The following is a 13836-nucleotide window of genomic DNA, read 5'->3' as shown; positions in this document are numbered from 1 at the left end:
ACTTAGAGGTAGAGGGCGGTAGGTTGCCTTCTAACCATTTTCAACAAAGTCGAGTTTCCGCCAATTGTCGTGAAACCCGTACCCGCCGATATCGTTCCCGGGGAACCAGTGCTGAGCGGCAATGCAGAGGTAATGACCGGCGATTCGGTTGCGGTAGGTATGCCACTGTCTGACCCTGTAGAGGCCGGGTCGGAGTTTGTAGGGACATCAGTGACAGTGGGCTGGGAATCGGAAGTTACGGGGTCTTTAGTTGAGGTAGGTGTGGGCTTAAGCGTGCTAGTCTTGACGTTGTCGGGGCCAATACCCATGCAAGTGGTAAAGAGAGGCCATGATGTTTCCTACAAAAGATGTTAGGTAGTACTTGATCAAGTGAAAGCAAAACTTACGAAGAGATCTTTTCGGTAGTCAGGAGCTTGGTTGACTTTACCAGCATTAAGGTTCACGTTAATACCAACATTGGCTCCAAGGTTGACACCCTTCGTCTTTTGGGTACCGCAGACGCCGGCAGTGTTGACCTCCGCGCCAAATGTTGCCTCAAAGTAAGGTAGCTCGGCGTCTACCGAGGCTTGGTATCCCCACTCTATACATATATTAGTATGCTCCTCCCTGTACCGAATGAAGTCAGGTGTCACTTACTGCCTAAAACTTCTGCCTTAAGTTGAATGCCTAGTTCTGCCCAAGCTCTCACTCCTCCACTAATCTCGGCGCTGAATGAAGGGGGGATTTTCTCAAACTTGGGCGTCCAGCCCGAGATAGCGTTTTGATCCGGATGGCGAAGATCGACAGTCACCTTCGCCGCGTCGTCGAGAGTGGCACGAGCTCCAGTCGTGATTTTTGCAGTTCCTGTCAATTGTGTGGAACCAAAATGGATGCCCATGGTCACGAACGGGCCGATCTCGAGAAGTTTGCCGATCTTCAACGCCTCGACTGGGATCTCAATCTCGGGCTTCATAGTCCAGTCAATCGCCTTACCGAGCGTCCCATCGGCATTCATCGTAAGCGTGAAGTCGGCGTGGACTCCCTGAGGGTGGATGTTGATGTTGACATCAGTTGGGACCCAGAGCGTGGTTTTGACGTCGAGGTCAGCAATAATTTGACCACCTGTGGAAATCTCTGCATCTGCGCTGAGATCCAATCCTGTAGTATCACCTTTGGAAAGGTGGAATAGGTTGTGATTGAAGGAGTGGCTAATGTCCATTGTCTTGGTGCCGCGCTTCATGTGCATGAGATGTGGGTGGGTTTGATTGGCGTACTCCGGGTCGACAAATTCGTGACCAAGTTTAAGGTGGAAGGTATGGGCGATGTCCTTCCACTCCTTCTCCTGAGCGGTAAGCGAAGCTTCGAGCTTTGCATCGTCAAACTGGATGTTGGTGACGAGATACGGGGAGCGGTCGTCGCCAGGGTAGCACTGGTTTGGGCTTGTGACGAGGGTGAAGGTGTTGTTGTCTTTGTTGTTGACCCACTCCCATTGGCCTTTTGCGTAGTTGAAGGAGTCCTTGTCGTTGAACTCAATGACCATGGGCGCTGATGATGAACCGCAATGGATTGCTTTGAGTCTTTTGGCGAAGCTTTCAACTGGTAGAATGAATTCATTATCTCCGGGATTAGAGAGGGTGAAGTTGGCCATGTAGATGTTGTCGCCGGCTGCCAAGAATTAATAGTCTAATCTATCGTGGAAGTTGAAAGTATACCATAAGCCCCCCAGAAGAACGTGCTATCATTCTTGGGGTCGAAACATCCATTTCCAGGAACTTCGCGCTTGGCGCCATGTCCTGTCGTCAAAACAGACGGGTCTTCCAGTGGGACCAGTTCGAGAGGAGATGCACCACGCTTGGAAGAATGGCCCGGAATGATACTTGGTGGGCTAGATAGAGGTTGAAGGTCGAGAGCCCTGGTCTCCCAAGCAACGAAACAGACAAAAGCAGTGGCAAAGAGACTGCGGGAATTGAAAAACATATTGATCATCTAAAATGTTATGCCAATAGATGATGAAAACGAATGTAAGAACCAATCAAGGTCTGGTAGAGAACGACAGAGGAAAGGAACGACAGAGGAAAAGAAAGGCAGGCTAGAATGCTAGCGAATGAAGAGAAGTGACTTGCTGGCTTGCCTTAGGGTGAACATGGCTGACTTTTGTATGAAGGCCGATACTATCTAGGTCTGCGCGGTATCAGCACCCGGATACCAAGATGCAAACAAGGAGGAGATTAAACGTTCGTATCGCTTGCAGGTGAGGTCAGATACAAACCGGCCGCCAAAGGATACTAAGTTGAAGCCGGACTTGAAACATATGGCCGGCGGGAGGATTGCCTTGAATAGGGAATGAATAGATCTGCTCAGGGTTGGATTGAGGCCTGCGATGATCTGTGCATGAGGAACAAGATATGGAAACTTCCTCGCATAGAAATAGTGCATGACGATATGACAAAAGTAGCATCAAGGTGGTTCTCAGAAAGGGTGAAACGCGAGGACGTGGGGCTGAAGGATTGGAAGTCCGTCATCACGTGCCAGGACGCACTATTTGAGGTAAGCTCTGAGCCAAAATCGACGTCGGAGTGCTGACGCATCCATCTCACTCAGCTCGGATTGGCTGCAAGGTTTGAGGAGTGTAGGAACTGAGTATTCACAGACGTGATGCTGCACAGCGACGGAAATTAAGAAGAAATGGCCCCATGTGACCAGTCAATTGCCTCTAAGAGACGGGTTGGGCGCTACACTGAACGTAGCGATGGGAGGAGGTGCAGAAGGCGGAAACGAATCGATTTTAGATGAAAATGAGATGGGGGCGATGCGATGTTGGTGAGGGTATTGATGGTGTGGGTGAGTGTTGAAGAGGATGGTAGACATGGGAGCTTGCAAGGTCGGAGTTCGGAGGTGGACTGACTCATGATGCTCACAGAAAGTCCGAAGCGCTCATCACCAGCACTCGCCCACCTGCAGGCATTAAAAGAGTCGAGGGCAGAAATATGGAGAATGTTTGGTGCACGCAAGGTGCTTGCACATATTGTTGCCCAAGTAGAGCAGCTCGTGATGAGAGGGATCCACGATTTGGATTGAGGCGCAGAAGCAGAAATAGAAAAGGTGAAACACGGTGCCCATGGATACGAAGGGCTCAATAAGATGCAGCCAAGCTTTCGCCAATCTGGGCTGCCATGGGTGCTGCTGGTCGTATCGAATGCGCGGATGGCGTGTTGCCAACTGCGACCTCGGGCACTACGCCATGTCACCCAGAGCCAACACTGCCGGATAATTGCGGTATTAAGAGGTCCAGTCTGTAGCCGCTGCCTTCACACCCTTCGCTGTCGAGTTCTTTGTTCGCGACATGTCGCTCCTTTTCAGAGTATGGCCGGTCGGACTTGTCGCATTGCTCCATCGATACTCAGCCCAATACGACGTGGGCACTTGTCTGTTCATTGCCTAGCCCAGGAACTCACCACACCACCCTTTATTTTTGGGCGTTCGACACGAGCAACAATGCGGCTGAGTCTACCCCCATGCACTGGACACAGGAATTCACCGAAGCACGAAACATTGTCCTTCGCAGTGATTCGCGGGAGTCCCAGGTAAAGGAGCAAACAAGCTCATGCCGGCGCCTCCAGGCCAAGGCTTGTCTCCCTTAAAACATGCACCACCTGCGCTTTCTCTCCCAGGCCAAGATATCTTCCTCCCCACCTTGATTTCGTTGTCTCCTTCTCATCAAGAACCTTTGGCAGCTCCCTCTTCACACCTAACTCTCCGTCCTCCTCTAGCCTGCCCAGGATGCGCTCCTCACATTTCCTAGCCCTATGGGCTGCAGCTGTCTCGGCCCAGTCAAACGTCACTGTTCTCAATTTCCTATTTGACGACAAAACTCTCACTATCAAAGGCTCGAAGGACTCCACCACTACTTATGAACATGCCTGCCCAGCATCGACTAGTGGTGCTGCCTCATCTAGACCGGGTATGACCTGAGCACCTCGTGTGACTGCTTCTCGAATCTAACCGGAATTCAAGCCTCATCTGGTGAAGCCTCATCTGGTGCAGCACCCTCAAGCACCATAGACCTTGTCTCCACTATCACAGATTCTTCCATTATCGGCTCCGCAACTTCCGAAGGTGCTGGCACCCTCACCCTTGCGCCAATTACTGGGTTACCAACCAATTTCCCCATCCAGACCGCCAAAGCTCGTGTACGTCGCGACGACAATAGCACAGATTGCGAGCCGTATACCATCATTCAAGGGCCATCTACTTGGGAGTTCCATCTCACCGACCCCATCCCAGGGGCATGGACACTAGATATGAGTTGCACATTTGGTGATGGCGGTCTCACCACGGCAGACGCGACGTGCACTGGAGCAGCGCGCGGGGAAATTGTAGGCAACCAAACTGGAACTAGCACCGTTACATTTGCGCACACCGACCTAGTCAGTTCCAGTATATTTGAGACAGTTAATGTAGTCTCCGCTACCGGTGAGTAGTCAAAACACCTTCCTTACCGCAAGAATTCCGACTAATGATGGCTATTAGCGGCGCCGACGGGATCAGTTTCGAGCAGCCGTGCTTCAGGCTCTGCTCCAGGCCCTGCTTCAGGCTCAACAGCGTCTGCTACAGCTCACAGTACTGGTCTCGCGCCAGCCTTGCCTCTTCCAACCGGTGGTGTCATGGCCCTTGTAGGAGGTGCTGCTGGCATTTTTGCTGCGGCTCTTGCGTTGTGAGGGAAATTTGATTTGTATTTCATATCACTAAGCATGGAACAAAGTAGGCAAAAAAAGCAATATTTTGGCATCTGGTCCGTGAGTTCGAATATTGGCTTGCCTTCAAATCGGTCGGCCCTTATCCATTTTCATATAATACACGAATTGTATTCCCAAATCCAGTTCCTCGCGTCCTATTTCTGCCACATTTCAGGCTTGCACATCCATATCAAGCTATCGCGTTTATCTCTGTATTGTGTGCGATTCCATGCTCGAAGATCCTTTGATTACACAAACACGGGGGTGGGCGCGGTTCGTTAGTCACGTGCTAGCGCGCTGATGGGTCGTATGGGGCACTTTCACACAGTCTGTCTCATTCTATCTTGCCACCCGCGGTGTGACCAACCACAACGCACCCTCCTCCTCCATCCCATTGCCGTACAACGGCATTGACCGCAACTCGGCTTTTGTGTATTTGGTCAAATCCCTTGGTCTCTTTCAGTTTTATAATCAAGCACCTACTCTCACATTTAGACAAACCTGTCATACCTCCTAAAACAACATCCTCTAGGCCACGCACCTCTTCGCAATGGAAACCAAGCGGACCCGCAGTCATTCCTTCTCACAAGGAATGCCCCCACCCCCGAGAACCTTTGTTCGACGCCATTCACATTCAAGAGCCCCAACTCACAATGGATCTGCCTCTCCCACTAGCAGCGTTAATAGCGATCATTTTACCTCCATACTAGAAGAACAAACGAATGCTCCATCACCCATGTCCCGCGCGTGCCTTGAATCTGATCTAGGCAGCGCTAAAAGCATCATCACTCGCCTCCGCCTCGACCGCAATCACTGGTGCACACTTGCCAAACAGCAAGAAAAAAATCTGGACAATGCAGGACGACTCGAGAGAGTTGACCAAGAAATCGCTAACCCCACAGCCTTGAACGAGGATCTTGAGGAACGAGCTGACTTTGCCGTCATCACTGAGAAGTCACTTCTTGCAAAGTACCGCGATGTTGTCACAAAGCATGACAAGCTCGTCAACGACGTTAATGAAGCAGATCGTACCATCCTGCAGTTGAAGAAATCCGATCGTGCCAAAGAAAAGGTACACCAGAGGAACCTGCACTTAAAATCACTCATTGGAAGGAAGACAAATAAGGAAGAACTACTTCTTGAGGCACTTTCTGCCGCTGTAGAGCGGGTCGCGGAGCTGGAGGCAGCTGGAGAGAAACTCATAGATACTCTAGAGGAAGAGAGAGTCCGAAGCAGCGGGGGGAGTGGCCGGAGTGAAGGGGAAGTCCTCGATAGCGACTCCAGAGATGATGCCAAGGATGAAGGACGCTTGATACTAGACCCTTCGAATTCTTTGATTGAGGAGATTAGGTTCAGAGGCATACTTGATGATGATGAGTGGGAAGAGAAGAGGGAGATATGGAATGATTTGTTGGATGAGGAATCTTGAGGATACTCCCACCCTTATTCCCCTGATAACTTAGAATCCTCAGGGGAATTTTTCCAGTTTCGAGCTATCAACCCCACTCGTTGGCGTCAAATCCCGTACTGGCTTCATTTCCAGGAACCTTGCCTAGTACAAAGGCCAGTTCCCCAATAGCGCTTTGAGCTCAGTATCTAGTGCAAATTCTATAGCTTAATGTTTAGACTGCTCCAGACACGGCCACTCAAGGAAACGCTAAGCATTAGACTTTCTCTCTCCATTCCTACGCTTCTCACCTCAGAGTTTAACTCGATGAATTGATTTCCCTTGCTATCGAGACCAATTCCATCCCGCCAATGTATTTCACGATGCTCCCTCGAATACCCTATCCAAATAAGTTTACCACGGTAACTATATGTCTGGGGACTTTCGACTCCGGTTTTGGAGGTTTTCTGTCGCCACTTTCGGAGTCACTTACAACCCCGCACGCCCCGTCAGATTTTCTTCCCTAGTTCCTGCACCGCCTATCCTGGCTCGTTTCACGCTACCTCAAATTCATAACAACTAAACAAGCCCAAAAATGGACCCATATCCATTCTGTCAATATATTATCAACGCTTCCTCCGCTCTACCTCCCTCGCTAGAATATCGCCTTCTCCCTACTTAGAGAAGCCTAACATACGCATTTTCTCCCACTCTATTAACCAACTGTCTTTACTTGCACCCTATTGTTACGAATGAAACACGGAAAGCCTAAACTACGGACGACGAAGACTGGAATGTCTGAGGGCTCTTACGTGAATCCAATACAATTCTCATGGCTCGAAACGTAGACTTGGTGAAGTGAAGTTGAGTAGAGAAGTTGAATTTAAGAATACGAAGACGTAGGGTAGAAAAGTGCCTAAGTAGAAGAAGTCTATACACCCTAAAACCTAGTACTAAGACTATATGTTATACATCTACAAAGGTTGCCGGGTAGCTTGTTTATTATAGTATTGTGCTACACTATTGTTACAAGTTATAACTTAACTATTATTTAATTTGCTTAAAGTTTATAAATTAAATAAGCTCTTAGTTACTGTCGTGCGCTGACTATAATGAAATCAAATAAGCCCTTGCTTGATTTATACATTACTGGTAGATTCCGCTTCGAGGATTGCTTTATAGTGGTTGTGTATCGGACGGGTTAATGGTGAGCGGTGACGACCTCGACGCATGCCACAGAGGCCGGTTGTAGAATGAAGATGCATACTTCTTATCTTCGAAAGAGCCCCAGCGTTTTGTTTAGTGTTAGTCGAGTGTGATACGGCAGCAACTCCGGTGCGATATCGTAGTGTCCCATGCTGACACATAGTTAGCGCAATAGGAATACGTTTTCCTCATTCGGCCCGCTACTCCAACTCTAACTTCACTCCAGAACGGTCTCCAGACCTCCCAACACTTTTCGAATGGAGACATCTCGTGATGCTCTGACCTACGTCGATGAGCAAGCATCGTAGCTTCAAGGATGCCACCAAAGCCGTTCACCGCCTTCCACATGCTCTAGGCAACGTTTAACGCTTTCCCGAGCATTATCCATACATGCCACCCACCATTCGCTTCCCTATTATAGGCCTGCTAGAGTGTAGTAATCACCATGCGAGTCACAGAATGGTTGGCGAGCCATGAGACTATCTTTCATCACGGAATATTCCATCTCATAGATCCAAAGGTTAAAAAGTCAGCTAAAATCGGATCTCTATCCCATATATCATATTCTAGTCTTTGCTAGTTATTCTACAAACAGCGTCAGAATCTGCAGAGGTCTCGCTTAACTATCCGAATGCGATGTGCATACTGTGATACATGCAGCCAAGCTTCAGCCTAACCGTTTCGCCCGACCCGACCAGGCTGAACATTCACAGGGAATCTACACTTCACTCCTCTTTCGACGCTACGGAAATACCCTGTGCCATAAGTTCCAGCTGGCTCTGAGGAACGCTTGCCTCATGAAAGCCCCAGGAGAGATATTCGACATCCATCCCCGAACACCATGCCTTCCCTAAGCAGGGTGAGCGTAATGCCGGCCGTCGCCCACTCGAAATCGTCTTCCTCGAATAAAGGGCGGGCTGTGGGTTTCCTCAAAGATCCCGTCAGCGCGGTGTCACGACCTCTCGATTCTGCAGAAAGTTGGGCGGCGTATGACTTCGAGATGCACGCTCGAAAGTGTGCGTATTGTCACAATCCTTACGAGGTTCATCGATCTCATGAGCAATTATGCGAGCAAGGTCATCGCTTAGCTCAAGAAGTGGCTCGATATATATATCAAAGAGTGGACGGAGAAATATATAGTACAGTTGAAGAAGACCACAAACTGGTTCGGGTCGAGATTCCGGAGGAATATCAGCAGGTTCGCGGACTGCTCAAAGCTATTGAACGCAGTCTCCGTCATCGAAGCCGGAATCTGTTCGTTGCAATGGATAGAACGTACTACATTGCTTCCCGTACGCCTCAAAGAGCATGTTCGGTCAAAGTAGAACAAACTGAGGCGAAGCCACGACCACGGTCTGGCGAAATCATCGACTGGCCCAGGGCTTCTAGCCCACCGTCCAAGATCCTTGGCGAGGCGAGTGCTATTAGGTTTAAACAGGGCAATCTCTATGAGCGAGACCTCGCGGCCCAGCGCCGTAGTGCAAACCGGTTTCCAGTGGAGGTTAGAAAACCGTCATCGCAGAAAGAGGTGGAATCACAATGTCCATCATTACCAGATTTGCGCGGGCTTCGAGGCGACTTCGATTTTTCTCCGGTAGGGGATGGTACCACTACCAAGCCCTTTCACGAAGATGAAACAGACCTGGAAGTCGACCAGCCTCCCGAAGTTGAAGCGCAGCTTAGTATTGACCAGCCCGAGGAAATTGCCATGCCAAATCCCTTGATAGACTTCGATGAAAATAACTCTTCCTTAGCATCATCAAGTAGTGGGTCTGGCATTTACCAACCCGACGAAGATAGACTATGGGATCCTTTGAAACGCTTCTCCGGAGCCGACAATAAGTCCTCTGTAGCATCATCAAATGAAGGGTCTATCTTTTCGATTGCATCGCTAGCGTCCTCAGCGACGGATCTCTCGAAAGCGAGTGGATACTCCACAACCCAGATAGCGAATGCGACTCGGGAGCTACAGCTCATATTACGAGACGATGAGGTATTACAGCCACTGTATAAAACAGCCATTGAAGGCGATATCGGTCCTGATCGATTCGTGAACAACTTTCGGCGACTCCTCAAATTATACGCAGAAAACCTAAAAGAAGAGGCTCGTGATCGAATTGATTTCCTAGCTGCTCGACTCGTTGCAGTCAAGGCGAGACACCTCGCGGAATCCATTTTGGAGAGGTTTTGGAACAGCGCAGCGGCGCCAGCCTTACCCCCACTCGATTCGACGTCGAAGGCAAAATTTGAAAAAGAAGATAGCTCTGATGACGAAGGCGACGATAACGTCGAAGATGACCACACCTTTCAAGATCTCGTCATCGCCAGAGATTTTCTTGTTGAAAGTAATGCTTTCGACAATCTTCGATCCAGGTTCCGAGAATTCGTACACTCGCCAAAAGCATCCACAAAGAAGCCAACGGCCAAGGGTAAAGAGCGAGCTTTGGATCAAGAAGGCGATGGCTATTCGGGGAAAACCATTAGCGGTAGTGCTGCTGCTGCATTCTCCGACTGCCTAGGTCAAGACGAGCCAGGAGATCTCAACGTGAGGCGATTCGCCAAAGCTTTTGCGTATGACCCCGAGCTGCACGAACTTCATAGGGCTGCAATCGCCGAGCTTGGGGAGGAAGTCTTTGTGACAAAATACTCCCGTATCCTGATATTGTACTTCAAAGACCTTGGTGAGGAAGCGGAGCGTGAGACGGATCGAGCAATTATCCAGGATTTCCGGAAAAGATCGAACATCAAGACCATTATCAATGTTACTATTAACAATATCACTATAACAGAAGCACCCAATCACGTCGAGGCAAAAGAACGAGCACTGTCACAAAACGACTCCAGCTCCTTGACAAATTGGCTCGCTGAACAGCAACAGCATGATCACAACCACACCGAGCTGCGCAACAGCCCTGATGGTGAGCATATAGGAAGAGTAGGAGAAAGCCAAGGAGCTGAAAATAAATACCAGGAAATGGTGCAGCTTCTGAACAACGAGTTCCTGCAACAGAGCGTTGCGTTCCGCAAGCTGGCACTGAGTATCAGATTGCTATCTTTACCGACCTCGCTTCGCGAGATTATTGAGACAGTCCCCAAGAGCCTCGCCAAACTATCCTCGGTACACAATACGTCAGTTATCAACAAACTGAAGGGCTTTGCAGAAGATCGTATAGTACTCGAGTGGGACTGGTGGCCAATGGGACCTCGAATACCCAACCCGCAGCCTGGTACGCGGCGTCTGGAATGGAAAGTAAGTATCTGCTATCATTCTAAGACTGTCATAAATTTGCTGAGAACTGTTTAGTATTGTGAACAGCCTCTATATCGCATTGTATCGGAAGCACACGCAAATATTCTGCAGGAGGCTCTAGACAAAATGCCTGATCATCCACCACGTTGCCACTGTCGCTATTGCAATCCAGAGGTACAGGAAAGCGCCCATCCTTTCATGCATAGCGCAATTGCGACACTGTTGTGTGGCCTCCCAAATGACATGCAGCAGAATATCGAAGCATCTGGGGCGTGTGGGACGGCGTGTGCCAAAGCCAAGGAACTGAACGTGAAACTATTTTCGCCTAAATACTGGAGGATATCTTGGAATTCGTTATCACTTGCAATACCTGGGAATTTTCAGGTCATCTCGTCATTGCCCAAGAAAGCCCCCGGCAATTCGCCCGCTGGATCAAAGCCGTCGAAAGCTAGTGAACGATACACTCCTGGAAACTCATTGACCCCAGACTCCGCAACGCCAAGCGCTGGAAGTGGAAGGCAAAATACCGCTTCTGTGCCTAGCGGGTCGAGCAATAATGCTCCACCGCAAATCCAATGCCAAACACCAAACAACCCTCCACAGTCCGTTCCAGTAACATCTGCTTGGATACTCTTTGGTATTCAGGGCAACCGTTGGTCCCTAGAGCTTGAACAAATTACCGTTTCTAGCCTCATCAACGACCCAACATTTTTCCAGGAGCTTAAAGCCCGATATAAGAAGCACCGTGGCTGGCTTAGGATGCTTCTGTCTCCATTCCGTTTCCAGTTTTGTAGATTTGTCAAAGTCTGTCTTCTCAAATTTCTTCTTATTGCTCCTCCGTATACCCACTCAAATCAGTTCTAATACAAGATCACAGTTCGAGAAATTTGACGCCAACCGCGTCATCTCCCAAGGTGATGATCTTCCCGACTACCACGGTTTCGAGCACGATTACGACTACGCGCCCCGCCCGGGGAAAAATCCGCTCATAAACCCCAAAACTTTCGCTATATGCCTGAAGGCGTGCGACCCGCAATACTGCATCTGGTCGCGGCTAAGCCCATGGCACGATTGCATCAGGCTACCTTACCGGTCTGACAGAGTTCGTTGCATACCGAAGAAGAAAAGCAGATTCAATGTGGACTCTGATGATGTGGGGACCCTCGCTTGGGGCCTTGAGGCTGATTACGCCTTGTCTTTTGCGTTCCTGGCGGTGTATCATTTAGTGCCAGTGTTTGCCGCGCTAGGCTTCTGGGCGTATTGGCTTGCGACACATCCTGGGGACTGGCAAAATTCGTCAGTCCCGATATTGACTCTATTGGCACTGTTTGCGGCATTCTGGGTTCCTTTTGGAAAGCAGTTTTGAGTGTCTTGACCGCGCGATACTGCAATAGCAGCTGCAATGACATATTGGAAATATGATTCTGCGTGCCATCCATGCCGGAACAAAAACCATCGAAGATTCAAAGACTCGAGAGGGTGAGACTCAGAAGCTTCTCGCCAAGGTAGCTTTGATAGCGGAATGTGAGGGCCACGTGGCTCGAGTAGAACAGCGTGGTTTGATAGCTTGATGGAAGAGAACTTCCAACAATTCTAATGTAATAATCCACATTCAATGGTATTTTACCTCAGCCTACGCACACATCGCTGCGTATCCACTAGAGGCTCAGGCGAGGCCTGAGCTTGTCAAGGCGAGAATCTTGCAAGGTAAGCGACCTCAGTAGCTAGTCATTGTGGAAGAGAGGGCCCGTTCGTTGCTCCTCTTCTACAATGGCATGTGTGATCGCCTTAAGGTGTAGAACAGAGTTCGGAGTTCCCGTATAGTTTGATCCACGTCGTTTTCGTTACTGGAGTACTGCCCGCTGGTGTACTTTTGATGGATTTTGGAAAGAATGAATTGAGCTTCTCCCACCACCTCTTGTCTCCAATCTTCATACGTTCGATAGTCAGCTAAGGAATCCTTCCATAGAGAGGGAGAGAGAACGGCCTAAAGGGATGTTGTCGAACTCATCACAGAATGTTGGAATCGGCATCTTGTTCGCTTTGAAGGTCGTGCGTGTTTTATTCGCTTGCTTCACGATGTAGCTGCGTTCAGCTTCGGACAAGGTTTGCATAAACTAAAAATCTTGACTCAATCTTCGGTGGGCCTGAATGCATTCTGCGTAAATGAAAATGTTCAGTGCCCTCGAATCTCGTACGTCGGGTGCTAGAGCAGCTGAAGCTAAAGTACCTATGCTTGCGCCTACACTATCTGCTCCAAAACGGCCGAAGTATCGATGCCAGCGCGATATGTTCCTTAGGCGTTTTTATCGGAGAGTTAAAAGCAGTGCTACGGCTAATTTCAAGCCTTAATGTCCTTTATGGCCTTTTCTTTCTTCTACTTTGTTTTAAGGCTCTAGCAGTAACAAGGCCCTTCTTATTACAAGAGATGTAGCCCTAGACATAAACTTAGAGTAGCCTTTCCACCTCTCGTAAATATACCAATGTATAAAATGCCTTATCTACCTGCCACTCGATTTAATAGCCTCTCTAATAATAGAGAAGAATTATAGGCGTCTTATTAGATTAGATTAGATCCTTAAACTCTTCTATTATCTAATTTGTTATAATCTGAATACTACTTCAGTCTATTTTTTCTTTCTATTAACCTAGGCTCCCTTGTAGGCTTTATCTTCCCAAATTCTACTTTCTTAAGCACTTGCTAGACTGTTGGAGCAGATATATCAAACCCTTCTTAACCAATAGAACCAGCAATACTAGCGCATGCTTTCTCTTATCCATATCTATTAGTTTCTACTTTTAAATAATAGAATTACAAACTTTTTCTATCCACTTAACTAACCTACTAGAACGAGGGGCATTTTATTGGCATTGGTAACGGATTTTAACGGGAAGATTATTAGAGTTAAGTCCTGGTTCAATCACTCGCGCGTTGATTGAATTTATCATACGTGCTGAAATACCCGTCTTTTTAGCAATCTCAGAGGTCGTCTTGCCTCCAAAAAGAGACGTGAAGGCAACAATAAAGGCGCAAGTAGCAATATCAGCATTTAGAGCCACAATAGTGACGATTTTTAGTAGATTGAATGAGTTTCTGAGGCCAAGTCAGCTGAACGATCGGCAGCCAAGAGTAGTAGCTTTGGTGGCGTCAAACCCTTGTGGGACAAGTGCTTTTGAAAGGCACCTCCGTAGGGAGGGGAGATCGTTTTATAGACGTTAAAAGCGGCTGGTTGATAGAGCGAGGAGCGATGCCTGATATGGATAAGCGATGGACTGTA

The 13836-nt window shown here is 48.6% G+C and overlaps 8 protein-coding genes across 8 annotated transcripts; 4 read left to right on the top strand and 4 right to left on the bottom strand.

Moving 5' to 3' along the window:
- Positions 1-2: 2 nt before the first annotated feature.
- On the bottom strand, positions 3-2217 carry BDR25DRAFT_340590 (uncharacterized protein; the record flags this gene model as incomplete). Its single annotated transcript, XM_033693518.1, has 4 exons — positions 1692-2217; positions 637-1644; positions 387-580; positions 3-338 (listed from the first exon to the last, which is right to left on the bottom strand). Exons 1-4 carry the CDS (start codon positions 1963-1965, stop codon positions 3-5), a joined length of 1812 nt encoding a protein of 603 aa, XP_033551777.1. The 5' UTR covers positions 1966-2217.
- A 118-nt stretch (positions 2218-2335) lies between these two features.
- Positions 2336-3035, bottom strand: BDR25DRAFT_301506 (uncharacterized protein). The gene has a single exon (XM_033689594.1). The coding sequence runs from the start codon at positions 2845-2847 to the stop codon at positions 2683-2685; it is 165 nt and encodes a 54-aa protein (XP_033551776.1). The 5' UTR covers positions 2848-3035; the 3' UTR covers positions 2336-2682.
- Positions 3036-3489: 454 nt separating this feature from the next.
- BDR25DRAFT_301505 (uncharacterized protein) lies at positions 3490-4847 on the top strand. The gene is made up of 3 exons (XM_033689593.1): positions 3490-3940; positions 3994-4452; positions 4510-4847. Exons 1-3 carry the CDS (start codon positions 3760-3762, stop codon positions 4695-4697), a joined length of 828 nt encoding a protein of 275 aa, XP_033551775.1. The 5' UTR covers positions 3490-3759; the 3' UTR covers positions 4698-4847.
- A 460-nt stretch (positions 4848-5307) lies between these two features.
- On the top strand, positions 5308-6144 carry BDR25DRAFT_214325 (uncharacterized protein; the record flags this gene model as incomplete). Its single annotated transcript, XM_033684789.1, has 2 exons — positions 5308-5979; positions 6058-6144. 2 exons carry the CDS (start codon positions 5308-5310, stop codon positions 6142-6144), a joined length of 759 nt encoding a protein of 252 aa, XP_033551774.1.
- A 67-nt stretch (positions 6145-6211) lies between these two features.
- BDR25DRAFT_351415 (uncharacterized protein) lies at positions 6212-8138 on the bottom strand (the record flags this gene model as incomplete). Its single annotated transcript, XM_033694844.1, has 14 exons — positions 6212-6303; positions 6356-6488; positions 6545-6590; positions 6666-6745; positions 6827-6875; positions 6915-6951; positions 7253-7460; positions 7490-7519; positions 7549-7659; positions 7699-7715; positions 7753-7813; positions 7902-7931; positions 7986-8007; positions 8038-8138. 14 exons carry the CDS (start codon positions 8136-8138, stop codon positions 6212-6214), a joined length of 1017 nt encoding a protein of 338 aa, XP_033551773.1.
- Positions 8139-8176: 38 nt separating this feature from the next.
- BDR25DRAFT_214636 (uncharacterized protein) lies at positions 8177-8830 on the top strand (the record flags this gene model as incomplete). Its single annotated transcript, XM_033684804.1, has 1 exon — positions 8177-8830. A coding segment is annotated over one exon (654 nt), but the record flags the coding sequence as incomplete, so codon positions are not given.
- Positions 8831-10610: 1780 nt separating this feature from the next.
- BDR25DRAFT_113066 (uncharacterized protein) lies at positions 10611-11557 on the top strand. Its single transcript, XM_033683608.1, has one exon. The coding sequence runs from the start codon at positions 10685-10687 to the stop codon at positions 11420-11422; it is 738 nt and encodes a 245-aa protein (XP_033551771.1). The 5' UTR covers positions 10611-10684; the 3' UTR covers positions 11423-11557.
- Positions 11558-13420: 1863 nt separating this feature from the next.
- BDR25DRAFT_214666 (uncharacterized protein) lies at positions 13421-13618 on the bottom strand (the record flags this gene model as incomplete). The annotated part of the gene is made up of 1 exon (XM_033684805.1): positions 13421-13618. A coding segment is annotated over one exon (198 nt), but the record flags the coding sequence as incomplete, so codon positions are not given.
- Positions 13619-13836: the final 218 nt, after the last annotated feature.

This window comes from Lindgomyces ingoldianus (genome assembly GCF_010093535.1).
Source record: "Lindgomyces ingoldianus strain ATCC 200398 unplaced genomic scaffold BDR25scaffold_6, whole genome shotgun sequence".
Taxonomy (NCBI): Eukaryota; Fungi; Ascomycota; class Dothideomycetes; order Pleosporales; family Lindgomycetaceae; genus Lindgomyces; species Lindgomyces ingoldianus.
Note: the sequence above shows the minus strand (reverse complement) of the source record. Positions and strands in the feature narration are given on the sequence as shown.

What these genes read in the sequence shown, in the direction of transcription:
- BDR25DRAFT_113066 (XM_033683608.1), top strand. Translation starts at nt 10,685, where the DNA reads ATGCCTGATCATCCACCACGTTGCCACTGTCGCTATTGCAATCCAGAG.
- BDR25DRAFT_301506 (XM_033689594.1), bottom strand. Translation starts at nt 2,847, where the DNA reads ATGTCTACCATCCTCTTCAACACTCACCCACACCATCAATACCCTCAC.
- BDR25DRAFT_301505 (XM_033689593.1), top strand. Translation starts at nt 3,760, where the DNA reads ATGCGCTCCTCACATTTCCTAGCCCTATGGGCTGCAGCTGTCTCGGCC. An exon ending in TGCTGCCTCATCTAGACCGG is followed by an intron (nt 3,941 to 3,993) that starts GTATGACCTGAG and finishes CCGGAATTCAAG; the next exon opens with CCTCATCTGGTGAAGCCTCA. An exon ending in TAATGTAGTCTCCGCTACCG is followed by an intron (nt 4,453 to 4,509) that starts GTGAGTAGTCAA and finishes GATGGCTATTAG; the next exon opens with CGGCGCCGACGGGATCAGTT.